This window comes from Entelurus aequoreus, linkage group LG14, assembly GCF_033978785.1.
Source record: "Entelurus aequoreus isolate RoL-2023_Sb linkage group LG14, RoL_Eaeq_v1.1, whole genome shotgun sequence".
In the NCBI taxonomy this organism is placed as follows: Eukaryota; Metazoa; Chordata; class Actinopteri; order Syngnathiformes; family Syngnathidae; genus Entelurus; species Entelurus aequoreus.
This window is the reverse complement of record NC_084744.1, coordinates 22946300-22968348: the sequence shown is the minus strand read 5'-3', so window position 1 is coordinate 22968348 and position 22049 is coordinate 22946300. Positions and strand designations below refer to the sequence as shown.

At 36.4% G+C, this 22049-nt stretch overlaps 1 protein-coding gene across 1 annotated transcript; it reads left to right on the top strand.

Moving 5' to 3' along the window:
* Positions 1 to 8534: 8534 nt before the first annotated feature.
* LOC133664524 (zinc finger protein 892-like) lies at positions 8535 to 21283 on the top strand. The gene is made up of 2 exons (XM_062069218.1): positions 8535 to 9010; positions 19460 to 21283. The coding sequence occupies exons 1-2, from the start codon at positions 8824 to 8826 to the stop codon at positions 20443 to 20445; spliced, it is 1173 nt and encodes a 390-aa protein (XP_061925202.1). The 5' UTR covers positions 8535 to 8823; the 3' UTR covers positions 20446 to 21283.
* Positions 21284 to 22049: the final 766 nt, after the last annotated feature.

Here is a 22049-nt window from a genome sequence, read left to right as displayed (position 1 = left end):
ATATAGGCATGTACCTTGGCGTTACAAACATGTACTTTGATATAGGCATATACCTTGGTGTTACACACATGTACTTTGATATAAGCATGCACCTTGGGGTTACACACATGCACTTTGATATAGGCATGTACCTTGGTGTTACACACATGTACTTTGATATAAGCATGTACCTTGGTGTTACACACATGTACTTTGATACAGGCATGTACCTTGGTGTTACACACATGTACTTTGATAAAGGCATGTACCTTGGTGTTACACACATGTACTTTGATATAGGCATGCCCCTTGGTGTTACACACATGTACTTTGATACAGGCATGTACCTTGGTGTTAAACACATGTACTTTGATATAGGCATGTACCTTGGTGTTACACACATGTACTTTGATATAGGCATGTACCTTGGTGTTACAAACATGTAATTTGATACAGGCATGTACCTTGGTGTTACGCACATGTACTTTGATATAGGCATGTACCTTGGTGTTACACACATGTACTTTGATAAAGGCATGTACTTTGGTGTTACACACATGTACTTTGATATAGGCATGCCCCTTGGTGTTACACACATGTACTTTGATATAGGCATGTACCTTGGTGTTACACACATGTACTTTGATTTAGGCATGTACCTTGGTGTTACACACATGTACTTTGATATAAGCATGCACCTTGGTGTTACACACATGTACTTTGATATAGGCATGTACCTTGGTGTTACACACATGTACTTTGATATAAGCATGTACTTTGGTGTTACACACATGTACTTTGATATAGGCATGTACCTTGGTGTTACACACACATACTTTGATATAGGCATGTACCTTGGTGTTACAAACATGTGATTTGATACAGGCATGTACCTTGGTGTTACGCACATGTACTTTGATATAGGCATGTACCTTGGTGTTACACACATGTACTTTGATAAAGGCATGTACCTTGGTGTTACACACATGTACTTTGATATAGGCATGCCCCTTGGTGTTACACACATGTACTTTGATATAGGCATGTACCTTGGTGTTACACACATGTACTTTGATATAGGCATGTACCTTGGTGTTACACACATGTACTTTGATATAAGCATGCACCTTGGTGTTACACACATGTACTTTGATATAGGCATGTACCTTGGTGTTACACACATGTACTTTGATATAAGCATGTACTTTGGTGTTACACACATGTACTTTGATATAGGCATGTACCTTGGTGTTACACACACATACTTTGATATAGGCATGTACCTTGGTGTTACACACACGTACTTTGATATAGGCATGTACCTTGGTGTTACACACATGTACTTTGATATAGGCATGCACCTTGGTGTTACACACATGTACTTTGATATAGGCATGTACCTTGTTGTTACACACATGTACTTTGATATAGGCATGTACCTTGGTGTTACACACATGTACTTTGATATAGGCATGCACCTTGGTGTTACACACATGTACTTTGATATAGGCATGTACCTTGGTGTTACACACATGTACTTTGATATAGGCATGTACCTTGGTGTTACACACATGTACTTTGATATAGGCATGCACCTTGGTGTTACACACATGTACTTTGATATAGGCATGTACCTTGTTGTTACACACATGTACTTTGATATAGGCATGTACCTTGGTGTTACACACATGTACTTTGATATAGGCATGCACCTTGGTGTTACACACATGTACTTTGATATAGGCATGTACCTTGGTGTTACACACATGTACTTTGATATAGGCATGTACCTTGGTGTTACACACATGTACTTTGATATAGGCATGTACCTTGGTGTTACACACATGTACTTTGATATAGGCATGTACCTTGGTGTTACACACACGTACTTTGATATAGGCATGTACCTTGGTGTTACACACATGTACTTTGATATAGGCATGTACCTTGGTGTTACACACATGTACTTTGATATAAGCATGTACCTTGGTGTAACACACATTTACTTTGATATAGGCATGTACCTTGGTGTTACACACGTTCTTTGATTTAAGCATGCACCTTGGTGTTACACACATATACTTTGATATAGGCATGTACCTTGGTGTTCCACACATGTACTTTGATATAGGCATGCACCTTGGTGTTACACACATGTACTTTGATATAGGCATGTACCTTGGTGTTTCACACATGTACTTTGATATAGGCATGTACCTTGGTGTTACACACATGTACTTTGATATAGGCATGTACCTTGGTGTTACAAACATGTACTTTCATACAGGCATGTACCTTGGTGTTACACACATGTACTTTGATATAGGCATGTACCTTGGTGTTACACACATGTACTTTGATATAAGCATGTACCTTGGGGTAACACACATTTACTTTGATATAGGCATGTACCTTGGTGTTACACACGTTCTTTGATTTAAGCATGCACCTTGGTGTTACACACATGTACTTTGATATAGGCATGTACCTTGGTGTTCCACACATGTACTTTGATATAGGCATGCACCTTGGTGTTACACACATGTACTTTGATATAGGCATGTACCTTGGTGTTTCACACATGTACTTTGATATAGGCATGTACCTTGGTGTTACACACATGTACTTTGATATAGGCATGTACCTTGGTGTTACAAATATGTACTTTCATACAGGCATGTACCTTGGTGTTACACACATGTACTTTGATATAGGCATGAACCTTGGTGTTACACAAATGTACTTTGATACAGGCATGTACTTTGGTGTTACACACATGTACTTTGATATAGGCATGTACCTTGGTGTTACACACATGTACTTTGATATAGGCATGTAACTTGGTGTTACACACATGTACTTTGATATAGGCGTGTACCTTGGTGTGCCACACATGTACTTTGATATAGGCATGCACCTTGGTGTTACACACATGTACTTTGATATAGGCATGTACCTTGGTGTTTCACACATGTACTTTGATATAGGCATGTACCTTGGTGTTACACACATGTACTTTGATATAGGCATGTACCTTGGTGTTACAAACATGTACTTTCATACAGGCATGTACCTTGGTGTTACACACATGTACTTTGATATAGGCATGTACCTTGGTGTTACACACATGTACTTTGATATAAGCATGTACCTTGGTGTAACACACATTTACTTTGATATAGGCATGTACCTTGGTGTTACACACGTTCTTTGATTTAAGCATGCACCTTGGTGTTACACACATGTACTTTGATATAGGCATGTACCTTGGTGTTCCACACATGTACTTTGATATAGGCATGCACCTTGGTGTTACACACATGTACTTTGATATAGGCATGTACCTTGGTGTTTCACACATGTACTTTGATATAGGCATGTACCTTGGTGTTACACACATGTACTTTGATATAGGCATGTACCTTGGTGTTACAAATATGTACTTTCATACAGGCATGTACCTTGGTGTTACACACATGTACTTTGATATAGGCATGAACCTTGGTGTTACACAAATGTACTTTGATACAGGCATGTACTTTGGTGTTACACACATGTACTTTGATATAGGCATGTACCTTGGTGTTACACACATGTACTTTGATATAGGCATGCACCTTGGTGTTACACACATGTACTTTGATATAGGCATGTACCTTGGTGTTTCACACATGTACTTTGATATAGGCATGTACCTTGGTGTTACACACATGTACTTTGATATAGGCATGTACCTTGGTGTTACAAACATGTACTTTCATACAGGCATGTACCTTGGTGTTACACACATGTACTTTGATATAGGCATGTACCTTGGTGTTACACACATGTACTTTGATATAAGCATGTACCTTGGTGTAACACACATTTACTTTGATACAGGCATGTACCTTGGTGTTACACACGTTCTTTGATTTAAGCATGCACCTTGGTGTTACACACATGTACTTTGATATAGGCATGTACCTTGGTGTTCCACACATGTACTTTGATATAGGCATGCACCTTGGTGTTACACACATGTACTTTGATATAGGCATGTACCTTGGTGTTTCACACATGTACTTTGATATAGGCATGTACCTTGGTGTTACACACATGTACTTTGATATAGGCATGTACCTTGGTGTTACAAATATGTACTTTCATACAGGCATGTACCTTGGTGTTACACACATGTACTTTGATATAGGCATGAACCTTGGTGTTACACAAATGTACTTTGATACAGGCATGTACTTTGGTGTTACACACATGTACTTTGATATAGGCATGTAACTTGGTGTTACACACATGTACTTTGATATAGGCGTGTACCTTGGTGTGCCACACATGTACTTTGATATAGGCATGTACCTTGGTGTTACACAAATGTACTTTGATATAGGCATGTACCTTGGTGTTACACACATGTACTTTGATATAGGCATGTACCTTGGTGTTACACACATGTACTTTGATATAGGCATGTACCTTGGTGTTACACACATGTACTTTGATATAGGCGTGTACCTTGGTGTTCCACACATGTACTTTGATACAGGCATGTACCTTGGTGTTACACACAAACTAATATTTGATTTTGATTGGACGTGTCATTGTGAAAATGCTTCAAGGAAAATGAGAAAGTATGTTGGAGTTGGGGTGTTGGTGGAGGGAACAGTGATAAAGTCATCTAAAATAATTGTGTTAAAAAAGGTTGGCAGATAAATATAAGAATATTATTCTTCAATCTGCTCCTTTCTGATGAAAGTGTGAAGTGTACGTGGCTTGTATATATGCATGTTCATGCAAGGAATACAAATAAATGATGAGGATGATGATGATGATGTACTATTAGAACATCCCACAAATTGTCTTTGACATATTGAAAAATATACACGACGCGGAATAAACAATCATTCAGAAATATATCTACTACTATTCACGCTAAAGAGTAAATACAAACCACCAACTGACGAAGTTTACTAAAAAAAAGTATGGAGTCGCTTGGCTTTGTTTATCCCTCACGAACTTTGACCTCCACAAATTGGACATGCGCAGAAGCCAACTTGGAAGCGGTCCATTGAAAGGTTGCTAGCGCGACCTCCTGTACTGTAGAATGTAGTATGGACCATAGGACAGGACGAAGAAGTCCCGTTAAGAAGCTGTGGAGGCCTAAGATGCTCTACTAGTCTGTATATATATATATATATATATATATATATATATATATATATATATATATATATATATATATATATATATATATATATATATATATATATATATATATATATATATATATATACATATATACATGTATGCTGTATATATATATATATATATATATATATATATATATATATATATATATATATATATATATAATATATATATATATATATATATATATACATGTATGCTGTATATATGTATGTGTGTGCGTATATATATATATATATATATATATATATATATATATATATATAGAGAGAGAGAGTATACATATATACTGTATATATGTATGTGTGTGCATGTATATATATATATATATATATATATATACACACGCACACACATACATATATACAGTATACATGTATATATGTATGTGTGTGCGTGTATATATATATATATATACATATATATATATATATATATATATATATATATATATATATATATATATATATATATATATATATATATATATATATATATATATATATGTATGTGTGGGGAAAAAATCACAAGACTATTTAATCTCTACAGGCCTGTTTCATGAGGGTTTCCTCAATCATCAGGAGATTTCATCATCTCCTGATGATTGAGGAAACCCTCATGAGACAGGCCTGTAGAGATTAAATAGTCTTGTGATTTTTTTCCCACACATACATATTACGCTCTACCACGATATCGAGCACGATTATATATATATATATATATATATATATATATATATATATATATATATATATATATATATATATATATATATATATATATATATATATATATATATATATATATATATATATATACATATATATATATATATATATATATATATATATATATATATATATATATATATATATATATATATATATATAAATATATATACATATGCCTATACATAATATGTATATTATATAAATATATATATATATATATATATATATATATATATATATACATATGCTTATACATAATATGTATATTATATAAATATATATATATATATATATATATATATATATATATATATATATATATATATATATATATATATATATATATATATATATATATATATATATATATATATATATATATATATATATATATATATAATATTATATTATATTATATTATATATACACATATTAATTATATGGGTAGATATTTGCTCCAAAAAGGGTATTTCTACAAGTAAACAGTACAGTAGGTGCTTGATTTATATATATATATATATATATATATATATATATATATATATATATATATATATATATATATATATATATATATATATATATATATATATACAGGTAAAAGGCAGTAAATTAGAATATTTTGAAAAACTTGATTTATTTCAGTAATTGCATTCACAAGGTGTAACTTGTACATTATATTTATTCATTGCACACAGACTGATGCATTCAAATGTTTATTTCATTTAATTTTGATGATTTGAAGTGGCAACAAATGAAAATCCAAAATTCCGTGTGTCACAAAATTAGAATATTACTTAAGGCTAATACAAAAAAGGGATTTTTAGAAATGTTGGCCAACTGAAAAGTATGAAAATGAAAAATATGAGCATGTATAATACTCAATACTTGGTTGGAGCTCCTTTTGCCTCAATTACTGCGTTAATGCGGCGTGGCATGGAGTCGACGAGTTTCTGACACTGCTCAGGTGTTATGAGAGCCCAGGTTGCTCTGATAGTGGCCTTCAACTCTTCTGCGTTTTTGGGTCTGGCATTCTGCATCTTCCTTTTCACAATACCCCACAGATTTTCTATGGGGCTAAGGTCAGGGGAGTTGGCGGGCCAATTTAGAACAGAAATACCATGGTCCGTAAACCAGGCACGGGTAGATTTTGCGCTGTGTGCAGGCGCCAAGTCCTGTTGGAACTTGAAATCTCCATCTCCATAGAGCAGGTCAGCAGCAGGAAGCATGAAGTGCTCTAAAACTTGCTGGTGGACGGCTGCATTGACCCTGGATCTCAGGAAACAGAGTGGACCGACACCAGCAGATGACATGGCACCCCAAACCATCACTGATGGTGGAAACGAAAGCAAATTTTGCATTTCCTTTGGAAATCGAGGTCCCAGAGTCTGGAGGAAGACAGGAGAGGCACAGGATCCACGTTGCCTGAAGTCTAGTGTAAAGTTTCCACCATCAGTGATGGTTTGGGGTGCCATGTCATCTGCTGGTGTCGGTCCACTCTGTTTCCTGAGATCCAGGGTCAACGCAGCCGTCTACCAGCAAGTTTTAGAGCACTTCATGCTTCCTGCTGCTGACCTGCTCTATGGAGATGGAGATATCAAGTTCCAACAGGACTTGGCGCCTGCACACAGCGCAAAATCTACCCGTGCCTGGTTTACGGACCATGGTATTTCTGTTCTAAATTGGCCCGCCAACTCCCCTGACCTTAGCCCCATAGAAAATCTGTGGGGTATTGTGAAAAGGAAGATGCAGAATGCCAGACCCAAAAACGCAGAAGAGTTGAAGGCCACTATCAGAGCAACCTGGGCTCTCATAACACCTGAGCAGTGTCAGAAACTCGTCGACTCCATGCCACGCCGCATTAACGCAGTAATTGAGGCAAAAGGAGCTCCAACCAAGTATTGAGTATTGTACATGCTCATATTTTTCATTTTCATACTTTTCAGTTGGCCAACATTTCTAAAAATCCCTTTTTTGTATTAGCCTTAAGTAATATTCAAATTTTGTGACACACGGAATTTTGGATTTTCATTTGTTGCCACTTCAAATCATCAAAATTAAATGAAATAAACATTTGAATGCATCAGTCTGTGTGCAATGAATAAATATAATGTACAAGTTACACCTTTTGAATGCAATTACTGAAATAAATCAAGTTTTTCAAAATATTCTAATTTACTGGCTTTTACCTGTGTGTATATATATATATATATATATATATATATATATATATATATATATATATATATATATATATATATATATATATATATATATATATATATATATATATATATATATATATATATATATATATATATATATGTAATGCTAATAAGAGTATTCTAGTAGAATATGCAGAGATAAGATGTGTCAAAATATTACTAGAAAATAAAAATTACATTTTTTTAATTTTTTTTTGCTGAAGAGCAGGATAAATCTTGTGGACACTGAACATGGAATAGTTTGGGAGTTTTTGAACAATACTGGACTCAAGGAGAGATTGTCATTTCATTATAAAATGAAACTGAAGATGGCAGTAATGCAACACAGATGGATGCCAGCTGCCGTAAAACTGAAAAGAAGAAGAAGATGTAACGTCAAGTGTGCTAACTGTCGTGAAAGCACATCGACGGAGAAAGAAGCGAGCAGGACGCTAACAAGTCAGTCTTATTATTTGTTCTCCAGTTTGAAATATTTACGTCGTATAAAATACATATTTGATTATTTATTCAAGGACGAAGTCGTCTCGATGCGCTAGAAGCACTGTGCCGCTTCTCCTGCTATCTTTGCTTGTTAGTTAGCTTAGCTCGCTAGTTAGCTTAGCTTGTTAGCTGCTAACAGAAGTTATCAACACGTCGCTAAGTAGAGATCAAGTGTGAGAGTAAAGTGTTGTGATTGTGTGAAAATGTCTACATTACAAATGTTGAGAGCGTTGGTGGATCAGCGACTAACTGCTGCCGCTGAAGAAATATTTGTAGTGTTAGAAAGAACGATAGCAGAATACGAGGCGGAACTTTCTAGAACAAAAGAGGTGAACAATCGACTACTGGACGCTGTTTTCAAGAAACATCAAGTTGTGTTACACAGAACAGGTTTGTTGACTTCTTACTCTCACATGTTTACTAACTTTATATTTGACTAATAACAAGAAAATGACATTTGGAATATATAATATAATCACAATGACCGGCAGTGGTGGAACAAGTCAGAGCTGGGCTGGGGGCGGGCCCCATGACGGCGCCCCCTAAACCCAAATAATAAAGCTAGTTCTAACATCATTTTACAACATACACATGCCTCTCTGGGTTTACCGCCAACAATCTTTAACCAGGTTTTAAAACGTTTGCCAGCCATTTTCCCGACATGTATTTATGTTCTCACTTTCACCACAGCATCAACCCGTTCACAGGATGTAGAACAATTATCAAAGAGGATCTGATTTTTTATGTTTTATTTTGCCTGTCATTCACAATCCTTATGTAAGACAATAACATGTTTTTATTGTGTATGCATTCTAGGTTGTAAACAAACATTAGCAAAATCTTAACTATCCTAATTCTAACAATGGAGTCAATGGGAGCGCCTCTATTCCGCTCACTAAGCCCCCTAAATAAGAATTAGTTGATCAATATAATATACCCAGAAGTTATTTTTTAAATGCTATCTCTTTAAAACATGCTGTAAAAATGCATATCCTCTGGAAATATGCCTTATAATAGCCACAAACTGGAGGATACATTTTTAATTAGGATAACATTTAAAAAATAGTTGAAAGATTTTATGCAATTTTCCAGGGTGTACCCCGCCTTCCGCCCCCCTGTCACCCCAAAAGGGACAAGAGGTGGAAAATGGATGGAAAAAGGCACATCATGGAATTATATTTATATCCTTTAGATCAGGGGTGTCCAAAGTGCGGCCCGGGGGCCATTTGCGGCCCGTAGCTCGGTTTTTATTGGCCCGCGATACATTCTATAGACCAGGGGTCTGCAACCCACGGCTCTGGAGCCGCATGCGGCTCTTTCATGCCTCCAGCCTGGCTCCCTTTGGCTTTTAAAAAATGTAAATAAATAATGGCTATTTAATTTTAATTTATTTTATTTAGTTAGTTTATTTTAATGTAGCCGTTTTTATTTTAGAGTTTGTGATCTTGCAATATTTTGTCTATCGAAATGTACGTAACACCCCCGATGCGTCATCTTTTGCTGCCAAGCAATTGCATTGTTTTTAGTGGTCAACCCCCAGTAAATTAGCAATGGACAAATCAAAAAGAGACCCATTTCTGATGAAAATAAAACATTTAATGCTAGTGTTTCATTGGCATTTACTGTTGACGAGGTTGGTTCACCTGTGTGCTTAATATGTGGGGAGAAAATAGCAAACAACTAAAAATGAAATGTGGAAATAAATTTCCAGAACAAACACACAGTATTTGCAGAAAAATACTACCAAGCTGGAGATGACCGAAAAAGAGCAGTTTCGGAACTGCTGCGGAAAGCTGATCAGAGCAAAAATACTTGCTATGTCATATTCTGTCTAGTGTTTGATTTCATAAATACTATAGCTTAAATGTAATGAAACTAAAATGTGTGTTATTGTCATTTTAGGGCTTAAAACAGAGTTTGTGGCTCTAGGTGGGTTAACTTTGGTGGGAAATGGGCTCAAATGGCTCTTTGTATGCTGAAGGTTGCCGACCCCTGCTATAGACAAACTAAACAGCTCCCAAATTAGAACAAAAAACTATGAAAAATTAAACGGGACCAAATCTCCCAAAAATGGGATTTGAAAACCAAAATGGCCGACAATCTGACCGTTTTACTGTATAAGGCCTTTGAGGATTTCCGTATGTCCTGTCATGAGGAAAAAGTGTCCCCATTTCTTGTCAGACGTATGTTTTTGAGTGTACTAAAGCTCTCAAAAGCATTTCAGTTGACGATATATTAGCAATATTAGTAAATACAAGCTTACTTTCGAGCACAGTTAACATAAAAACAAATACAATTATTATTCAAATAATCAGGAATTATTTTATTGCTTTGTTATCTATAACACAAAGCTAAGATGTAGAAGTTTTTTTCAAATGTTAGCATATGTTCACCTACATGGTTTTGGTTTGAGTATTTTTCATATACAAAATGTACAAAAGTGGCCCTCGCATCCTTAAATGTTTCTCTATGTGGCCCTCGCTGGAAAATGTTTGAACACCTCTTCTTTAGATGCATTAAAGATAAAGTTGAGTTAATGAAACACGTAGAATAGATTGTGTTTTACACCCTCTGTTGTTTAAAAAGGGTACAGTTAGGGCTGGACCATTATGGCAAAAATAATAATCACCATTATTTTTGATTGATATTGTAATCACGATTAATTACACAATTATTTTAATATGAAAACACCAGTATTTATTTTACTACATTTGCACTATCTTGTTTAGCACACTCATTGTTTATGTTCTTTGTTTTTTTTGTTTTTGCTTAGTTTTTGTTTTGTTTTTTGTTTGCTCCATGCTTTTTTAACCTGTAAAGCACTTTGGTTCAATCTAAAAAGTTGTTGAAAATGTGCTATATAAATAAAGTTGACTTGACTTGACTTGACTAACAAAACTCAACTTTAAATATAGTTTTAAAAAACGGATATCAGTTAGTAACAAATAAAATAATAGTAAAAATTAATCTAAATAAAAATGGCAATATAAAAAAAACAATAAAATTAAGTGTTTTTTTTAAATTGTTATAAGATCTATTTTTTTTACATTTAACACATATTTTACTACCATTTAAGTGTGCTTTTTTGTCAAATAAAAATGTATAAAATGTTTAGTTAAATGCAGAATCTGTCACATTTATTGGTGCAATATAGCTTTGGACAATTTTTAACCAGAACTTTGGGTCAAAGCATAATAATTGTGTTCATTATGTTTGTGTGAGGTGCTTTTTTGAAACCTTTATTTTGTCAGCGCAGTCAGACCTATTATTGTGAAGGGGGAAGTGTGTTGCTGTTCTCAGCTTGACGTGTGGAGGCATTTGACACATTTCCCTTGATCACCCCCTGGGAGGTGAGGGGAGCAGTGGGCAGCAGCGGTGGCCGCGCCCGGGAATCATTTTTGGTGATTTAACCCCCAATTCCAACCCTTGATGCTGAGTGCCAAGCAGGGAGGTAATTAGTCTTTGGTATGACTCATCCGGGGTTTGAACTCACAACCTACCAATCGCAGGGCAGACACTCTAACCACTAGGCCACTGAGTAGGTTGTCCTGTTTGTACATTACTCCTACATGGATGATGTCGTTCACAACAACACAATCAGATGAGATATGTTGTGGGTGTATGGATTTTCCTTGCCGGCTTTAGCTTCGTAGTTTAGTCGCTATTTGGAATGACCGCCTCAAGGACGGGACGGTTGCGTGTTTCATAGTAACGTTACTAGTCGTTGTGACATGTAGAGGACTAGGAGGTTTATAACCATTGTGGGGGAGTTTTCTGTGTCCGCGTACCTTCGACACATCCGTACACCCACCGGAGTGACGCCACGCTTTCGCGTGTGTTTGAGGAGCCTGCAAAAGACCTGCACATACATGTAACAATCATGTTCAATCAACAATACAGTTTGCTGTAAACCTAAAAAAAACAATACAACCATAAAGGATAAAGGTTGGCTTTTTAGCTTAATGCTAACATACAATGGACGACCACATTGACAGGCTAACAAAAATTAGCACTGTGATCGTTTTAAACATGTACAAATGTTTAACAAATAGGAGTTTAGTTGAACAAAACTGACATAAAACAACAGATGCATTTTTACTTACATACAAATATTCACCAAAGTGTGTAGAAACTAAACTTTGTACCACGAGGCCATCATGTTCATCAAACCTTAAAACTCTGATTAAGTATGGGACATTATTGCCAGGTCTTCTTGTATCGCAAAATTGTGAAATTAAATATTTTTCACTCACAAAGACCTCAAACGTCCAGGGGCCGTACTTATCAAGCTTCTTAGAGTGCCATTTTACACTTAAGTCCTGAGAATTTGCGAAGTTTAGTCCTACTCTCAAACTTAAGAATAAAAGCTTTTTATCAACGTTCTTAAGTCTAAGAATCACTCCTACTCTCCACGATATTTAAGAGACCTTCAGAGGTGTCTTAAGTGGTTAGGAGTTGCCAGCAGGGGATGGCACTGAGGCGAGAGAGACGTGCGCGAACATTCAGGGAGCGGAACGATGTTCTGGATTTGTTTGATGACAAGCAGCTGATCAAACGGTATCGTTTAGACAGAGCGGGTATTATTTTTTGTCACAGATTTAATACTTTTCGATTCCATGTTGATTTCTGCATGTGGCTGCAGTGGGCTAGTATATATAGAGCCACCCACACCAGTTTCAAATTAGTTGCCTAATTAATGAATTGGAAAGAAAATGTTATGACAGTAGCGTATGTGTGTGGCCGTGAGGTGAGTGACGTCAGTGAGTGTGTGGGCGACAGAAGAGAGGGAGCGGTAGCATGAGTGCCGGCGGGGACTAGTTTGTTTTGTATTATTTTGTTGTTTATTGTCAAAATATACACTCCCATTGTCCACTTAAATATTTCCAAGATATTTCTTTATTCTTAGACAACGGATTCCCTTTCGTGATTGGTCATTTGTATGGACACAGAAATGACGTCACCTAAAATTCCACTTACGGCACATAGTAATGTCGTAATTCAGCTCTGAGTGTGACACTTAAGATTCAGTCCTACACTTCGCTGAAAGTGTGAGTAAGACGCTTGATAACTAACTTTTAAGTGCAGCTTTCAGCGAATAATTTATTTACTCTTAAGTCAACTCTTAGCAGACTTAGGAGTAATTCTGAGAAGCTTGATAAGTACGGCCCCAGATTTTTAACCGCTGATTTGTATTTTTGATGTTCAGTTGGCCGACCAGACAGCTAACTGTATCTTCTTACATCACACGTTCAACCATCCTCCATTGCAGCAAATACATTACATTTCTTACAAGTAATATTATCACTGAAGGACTGTAGAACGAGGCTAAACATGTTAGACACAAAGGACGGGCAAGCTAAGAGCTAAGCTAGCCGCTAAACTAGCTTGAAACGAGAATAAATAAGTGCTTAGTCATTTTTCCCATTCAAAATGAATTGGCCGTTTTTAAAACTTCTACCATTTCCACTTTTTTCAACCGTTTCAAATCGTTCCACCTTCAACATATTCCGCTAATACTGGACATTCAAACTATCATTTTTCTAAGTTCCAAAAAATTTGAAGAATACCCAGAATTCCCGTTTTTTCAAACCCTTTCTTCTGTCGACCACATTTTTCAACCCACTTCAATCTTTCCACCGGCAAATCATTCCTCTTAATTAGGACAAAAAAACAAAGTTTTTTTCTCTGGAAAAATTCCCGTTTTTCCCGAAATTCCAGGAATTCCATAATACTATTTCTCAATGGAAAAATGTTTACTACTTCAACATTTCTCGACCGATTTGAAACATTCCAACACCAACCATTCACTCATTCAGAACATTCACATTTTTTTGCATTTTCAAAAAAATTCCCTCTTTTCCTAAAATTCCCAAATTTCCATGAAATTCTCATTGAAAATAACTCCAACATTTTTCATCCCATTCACACCGTTCCAACTTCAAACTGTTCAGCCTATTCGGTAATGACGGGCTTTCCCTTGACAAATTCCAAAAATTCCCAGAATTCCACGTTTTCCGGGACATTTTTCCCCATTCAAAACAAATTAGCCATTTTTCAAAATTCCACCATTTCCACATTTTTCAACCGATTCAAACCATTCCACCTTCAACATATTCCACTAATTCTGTAAATTGAAATTACAACATTTTTCAACCCATTTCACCGTCCCACCGTCAAATCATTCTTCTTAATCAGGACAGAAAACAAAGTTTGTTTTGAACTGGAAAAGTTCCAGGTTTTCCCGAAATTCCAGGGATTCCATAATACCATTTCTCAATTAAAAATGTTTGTACTTCAAAATTTCTCAACCGATTAGAAAAATTCCAACACCAACCATTTCAACTCATTCAGAACATTCGCATTTTTTAGCATTTTCAAAAAAATTCCCGCTTTCCCCGAAATTCTCAAAAAATTCCATGAAATTCCCATTGAAAGGAATACAATGAAAGTTCTACAACTCCCACATTTTTCATCCCATTCACACCGTTCCAACTTCAAACTGTTCAGCCTATTCGGTAATGACGGGCTTTCCCTTGACAAATTCCAAAAATTCCCAGAATTCCACGTTTTCCGGGACATTTTTCCCCATTCAAAACGAATTAGCCATTTTTCAAAATTCCACCATTTCCACATTTTTTAACTGATTTAAACCATTCCACCTTCAACATATTCCACTAATTCTGGAAATTGAAATTACAACATTTTTCAACCCATTTCAACCATCCCACCGTCAAATCATTCCTCTTAATCAGGACAGAAAACAAAGTTGTTTTTGAACTGGAAAAGTTCCCGGTTTTCCGGAAATTCCAGGGATTCCATAATACCATTTCTCAATTAAAAATGTTTGGACTTCAACATTTCTCAACCGATTTGAAAAATTCCAACACCAACCATTTCAACTCATTCAGAACATTCGCTTTTTTTAGCATTTTCAAAAAAATTCCCGCTTTCCCCGAAATTCTCAAAAAATGCCATGAAATTCCCATTGAAAGGAATACAATGAAAGTTCCACAACTCCCACATTTTTCGTCTTCATTCAAACCGTTCCAACTTCAAAATATTTAGTGTGTTCAGGAATTGTGTGCTCCCTTTCAACACTTATTAAAATGAATTCCTGGATTTTATAGAATTCCCAGTCTTGAGGGACATTTTCCCCATTCAAAATGAATTATCCATTTTTCACACTTCCACAATTCCCACATTTTTCAAACCATTCCACCTTCAACACATTCAAGTCGTCCTGGAAATTCAAACAACCATTTTTCCACATTCAACACATTTCCAGGAATTCCTGTTTTTTTTCTAACCTTATTTCCAACCTTCTTTAGTGCGAGGACTCCTTTCACATTGTTCAACCCATTTCAACCGTTCCACTGTCAAAACATTCCTCTGAGTCAGGACAAAAAAACAAGTTGGTTTAAGAACTTAAAAAATTCCCGGTTTTCCCGAAATTCAAACTCTTCAACATTCAAACTATTCTTACATTCAAACTACATTCTGTCAGCATTTCAGTTCAACTTCAGCATTGGAGCATTTACGTGCAACTTTTTCAGGAATTGCTTCATCTAGTTATGAGTATTATTATAATTAAATGTAGCTTACCACATTGAATGTGTGGACTGCATGAATGATGCCTTCTCAGTTCTCACTCTAATGCAATTTGAGTGTCTAGAAACGCACTAAATTAATCTAATCCATTATTACTATCATTAATAAGGTAAACAAGTTATATTTTGAAGGAGTAGTCAGTAATCCGATTACTTCTTCCCAGTTTAACTGTGGTGACACTATCTAAATGAAAGCAAAACAGATATCTTTTTTGGACAACATGTTGACTGTGCTCATGCTTTTTTAGAGCAGACATGTCTCCGGGTACTCCGGCTTCCTCCCACCTCCAAAGACATGCACCTGAGGATAGGCCCCTCCCACCTCCAAAGACATGCACCTGAGGATAGGTTGATTGGCAACACTAAAATGGTCCTAGTGTGTGAATGTTGTCTGTCTATCTGTGTTGGCCCTGTGATGAGCTGGCGACTTATCCAGGGTGTACCCCGCCAGCACCCCCGTCTACCCCAAAAGGGACAAGATGTAGCAAATGGATGGATAGATGTCTCTAAAGATGAATGTGAAAATCACTAATTATTGTCCACCAGCAGGGGGAGCTCCTCACTAGGGTTGGGTATCGTTTGAATTTGAACGATTCCGATTCCGATTCTTTGTTTCGATTCCGATTCCTGACGATTCTCGATTCCGATTCTTTTAAGAGGCATGGTCAAAAAAAAGTTTAGGATATTTTAAACGAGCTAGCTAACCTACAGTCTTTCTGAATGAAATAGTCTGACATTCTCCATCAATTTTAATTATTTTAACTTTTTATGAACTTTACTTTAAATTCCTCACAGGGCTGTTTTCAACTAGAATATAAATATCAAATCTATGAACTTGAATATAAATATTATAAATTATGAATACATTTTCCCAGGGGTACACTTTCCTCAAGAGAGCTTTATTTTTGAAAACCTCATGAAAACACCTTTACACATAAGTGTATGATGCTGCAGGAAACCTCATGAAAACACCTTTACATATAAGTGTATGATGCTGCAGGAAACCTCATGAAAACACATTTACACATAAGTGTATGATGCTGCAGGAAACCTCATGAAAACACCTTTACACATAAGTGTATGATGCTGCAGGAAACCTCATGAAAACATCTTTACACATAAGTGTATGATGCTGCAGGAAACCTCATGAAAACACCTTTACACATAAGTGTATGATGCTGCAGGAAACCTCATGAAAACACCTTTACACATAAGTGTATGATGCTGCAGGAAACCTCATGAAAACACCTTCACACATAAGTGTATGATGCTGCAGGAAACCTCATGAAAACACCTTTACACATAAGTGTATGATGCTGCAGGAAACCTCATGAAAACACCTTTACACATAAGTGTATGATGCTGCAGGAAACCTCATGAAAACACCTTTACACATAAGTGTATGATGCTGCAGGAAACCTCATGAAAACACCTTTACACATAAGTGTATGATGCTGCAGGAAACCTCATGAAAACACCTTTACACATAAGTGTATGATGCTGCAGGAAACCTCATGAAAACACCTTTACACATAAGTGTATGATGCTGCAGGAAACCTCATGAAAACACCTTTACACATAAGTGTATGATGCTGCAGGAAACCTCATGAAAACACCTTTACACATAAGTGTATGATGCTGCAGGAAACCTCATGAAAACACCTTTACACGTAAGTGTATGATGCTGCAGGAAAGAGCACATCGCGGAGCCTGGCTAGCAGGTTGTAAATTGTCTATGAAAAAATATGCGGGCTAATTTGTTTGCTGCCTCAACGTTGGCGCAAAACACACTATTTATTGCATATATATTGTTTTACTTACCGGATTCAGACTGCAGTGCAGTCACCGAGGTGCCAGGCTGGGCGTCGGAACCAGAGGAAGAGGAAGAGGCAGAGGAGGACGGTCGGCGCAGCGCGTCAAAGACGGGACACGCATTTATTTGTACTCCATGAACTCGGAGGTGCTTCATCATGTCCGACGTGCACCCTCCTAAGCACGAAACAGTCCTGCCGCACGTGTTACATTTCGCAGATATTTCTTTTTTTTTTTAGTAAAGTAAAGCCACACTTTCGACCGCCGACGCCCGCTATCCATGCTTGACTGACTCGCTCGGCTACATAGGCTCGGCTATGCTCTTAACACTTCCGGCGGTGGGCGCTTCTTCGTTGGTGTTCAGCGGCTTCTTCTTCCAGCGGACTTATTCTTTTTTTTCGGTCGGCGGACTGGGTATCGAAACTAGGAATCAAAATTTAAACTTTTGAACGATTCCGGGAGAATCAGAAAGTTAGTCCCGGTTCCAATCGATACTCGATACCCAACCCTAACAGCTAGAGATGTCCGATAATATCGGCCTGCCGATATTATCGGCCGATATATGCGTTAAAATGTAATATCGGAAATTATCGGTATCTGTTTTTTTATTATCGGTATCGTTTTTTTTTTGTTTTTTTTATTAAATCAACATAAAAAACACAAGATACACTTACAATTAGTGCACCAACCCAAAAAACCTGCCTCCCCCATTTATTCTCATTCACACAAAAGGGTTGTTTCTTTCTGTTATTAATATTCTGCTTCCTACATTATATATCAATATATATCAATACAGTCTGCAAGGGATACAGTCCGTAAGCACACATGATTGTGCGTGCTGCTGCTCCACTAATAGTACTAACCTTTAACAGTTAATTTTACTAATTTTCATTCATTACTAGTTTCTATGTAACTGTTTTTATATTGTTGTACTTTCTTTTTTATTCAAGAAAATGTTTTTAATTTATTTATCTTATTTTACTAATTTTTTTTAAAAGTACCTTATCTTCACTATACCTGGTTGTCCAAATTAGGCATAATAATGTGTTAATTCCACGACTGCATATCTCGGTTGATATCGGTATTGGTTGATATCGGTATCGGTAATTAAAGAGTTGGACAATATCGGAATATCGGATATCGGCAAAAAGCCATTATCGGACATCCCTACTAACAGCACCCTAGTATAGATTGCAGGAAAGACTTCTAGGATGTTTTTATATGAATAAGGTGGATTGGACGTTGGCCTGGGAAGGCATTCCCCTGAAGGTCTACTTCGTGTGTCAGCTGGAAGTACCCTGACTGCTGTGAGGGGAAACTGATGAGATTGTGAGATCATATGTTGGTGCAGGACAATGTCTCATGTGACTGAGCAAAGCTGGACTTTTCTAAAGAATGTATGTTTTCTCCTATCCCACAGACGTCGAAGAAGATCATCTTCCTCATGAGCAGGAAGAAGAGCCACAGCACCACCACATTAAAGAGGAAGAAGAGGTACCACATTCCCATCACATTAAAGAGGGAGGGGAGGAGCCACAGCCCCCCCATATTAAAGAGAAACACGAGACGCCACAGACCCATAGTGTTAAACTGTCCCTTCACATTAAAGGTCAAGTAGCGGACCCACTGACCTTACACAGCAAAAATGAAGAGGAGGACCCACTGACCCCTCACTTTAAGGAGCAAGAGAACCCGCTGACCCCTCACATTAAAGAGGAAAAGGAGGACCCACTCACCCCCTACTTTAAAAAGGAAGAGGAGGACCAAGAGCCGCTGCACATTAAAGAGGAAGAGGAGGAACACCGCATCCGTCAGCCTAAATGGTTGGTGGAGTTCCCAGTGACTGGTGTCCCTGTGAAGAGTGAAGATGGTGAGGTCAAAGGTGAAAGTGAGGAGAAGAGAGAGGCGGAGCCTCCAAGCAGCAGCTCAACACAACACATGACAACAGAAGCTGATGGAGACCACTGTGGAGGATCACAAGCAGACCAGCTCAAAGATGATAAGACATGTCACACTGACAACACACACTTGAAATGTTCTCACTGTGACACAACATTTAAATACCATAGTCTTCTGAAAAGACACATGAGAAGACACACTGGAGAAAAACCTTTTTGTTGCTCAGAATGTGGCAAATGTTTAGTAACAAGTCAAAATTTGAAAGTGCACATGAGAATACACACTGGTGAAAAACCTTTTTCTTGTTCAATCTGTGGTAAAGGTTTTGCACAAAGCTCATGTTTGGTAAAACACAGGAGAACGCACACCGGAGAAAAACCTTATATCTGTTCAATGTGTGGTAAAGGTTTTACACAGAGCCGTTGTTTGAAAAGACACAAGAGGGTGAAAAATCACAGTCCTATTCTATCTGCAAGAGAAGCTTTTGTGACCAATCAAACCTTGTAGCACACACGAGGACACACCCAGGAGAGAAAGTGGTGAGTTGCAGTGTGTGTGGTGAAAGATTGTCTTCTAAGTACCAGTGTAAGAAACACAAGTGTGCTGGTGAGAACAGCAGCAGCAAATGAAACTGCAGGCTTTGAAATAAACTGTCAAGATTTTAATTTGGACTTTCTAACAACATCAGCACATATAACATGTGTGACGTTGTTTGTGCAACAATCTTTTTAATATGTTTCTACATTTATAGATTAGATATTTTATATCAGTGATGTTTTCAGTCAAGTACATGCATTAATATGCAACATTGTGTACTTTTGTTAAAAATTGAACAGAACAATTTGACTGAAAAAGTGAGAGTAAACAGTACAAGACATATTTTACATACAATAAACATTTGATGTGTATATATATTCATATAACAATTATAGACTTATTCATAGTAGTGTTTTCTATAGGTGTTTGAAATATTGAAGTATTAAATATTTGTATTTCTAATTGTTAATGATCCCATAGATTATGATATACATATTTATTGGTTCACATCTGAAACATCTTCTGGACCACTTCAGGAAGCATATTATTATTTACTTTATACATCATTTGAACAGTTGTCTTTTACGTGTAGCTATGATAAAGGACACATGTTTTATTATTCATAGTTTTCTTAACAGTAATATAATATTCTTATATGCTATAAGTCAGTGGTCCCCAACCTTTTTGTACTTGCGGACCGGTCAACGCTTGAAAATGTGTCCCACGGACCGGGGGGGAGGGGGAAAGGGGCTAGTCAAAAAAAATGTGTTTGTTTTTTTTGCTTGTTTTTTTTTCATAAAGAAATACAATCATGTGTGCTTACGGACTGTATCCCTGCAGACTGTAGTGATTTATATTGATATATAATGTATATATTGTCTTTTTTATGTTGATTTAAAAAATAATATATATATATATATATTTTTTTTTTGTCATAAAGAAATACAATCATGTGTGCTTACGGACTGTATCCCTGCAGACTGTATTGATTTATATTGATATATAATGTATATATTGTGTTTTTTATGTTGATTTAAAAATAAAAACTTTTTTTTTTTTTTTTTTAATTTCTTGTGCGGCCGCGGCCCGCCCGGTGGTTGGGGACCACTGCTATAAGTGACCAGACGTCCGAGATCAAAACTGGGAATATAATCCCAGAGAAGGGTCAGCTATTTTGAAGTTGAAGAAACAATATGATGAGGTGATATATACATGCTACATAAACAATGTATGAATACATTAGATATCTATATATCTTATAGACTGTATCTCTGTTGCTGCAGCAGCAGAGAGTTTATTCTGTCTTGACACTTTGTATTGATATTTTGTATTACATTCTTCCCTTAAATGTTTACAGTGATTGTTTTATATGTATTTTTGATGTATGTCGCTTTGCATAAAAGCGTCTGCCAAATACTTCAACATAAACATATATAAACACCTGAAAGTCTTTATATTAGCTAAAACCAGCAATCTGTTTCACTGGATTCAAAATAAATCCAAATTCTGTCTTACAGTCTTCATCTTCATCATTTATTTCAACTTGATGTTATTCAATTATGACATTTTTAAAT

Bases quoted from the DNA above. Each gene is read 5' to 3' on its own strand.
- LOC133664524 (XM_062069218.1), top strand. From the start codon at position 8,824: ATGTCTACATTACAAATGTTGAGAGCGTTGGTGGATCAGCGACTAACT. The intron at 9,011-19,459 runs GTTTGTTGACTT...CCTATCCCACAG, and splicing joins AGTTGTGTTACACAGAACAG to ACGTCGAAGAAGATCATCTT.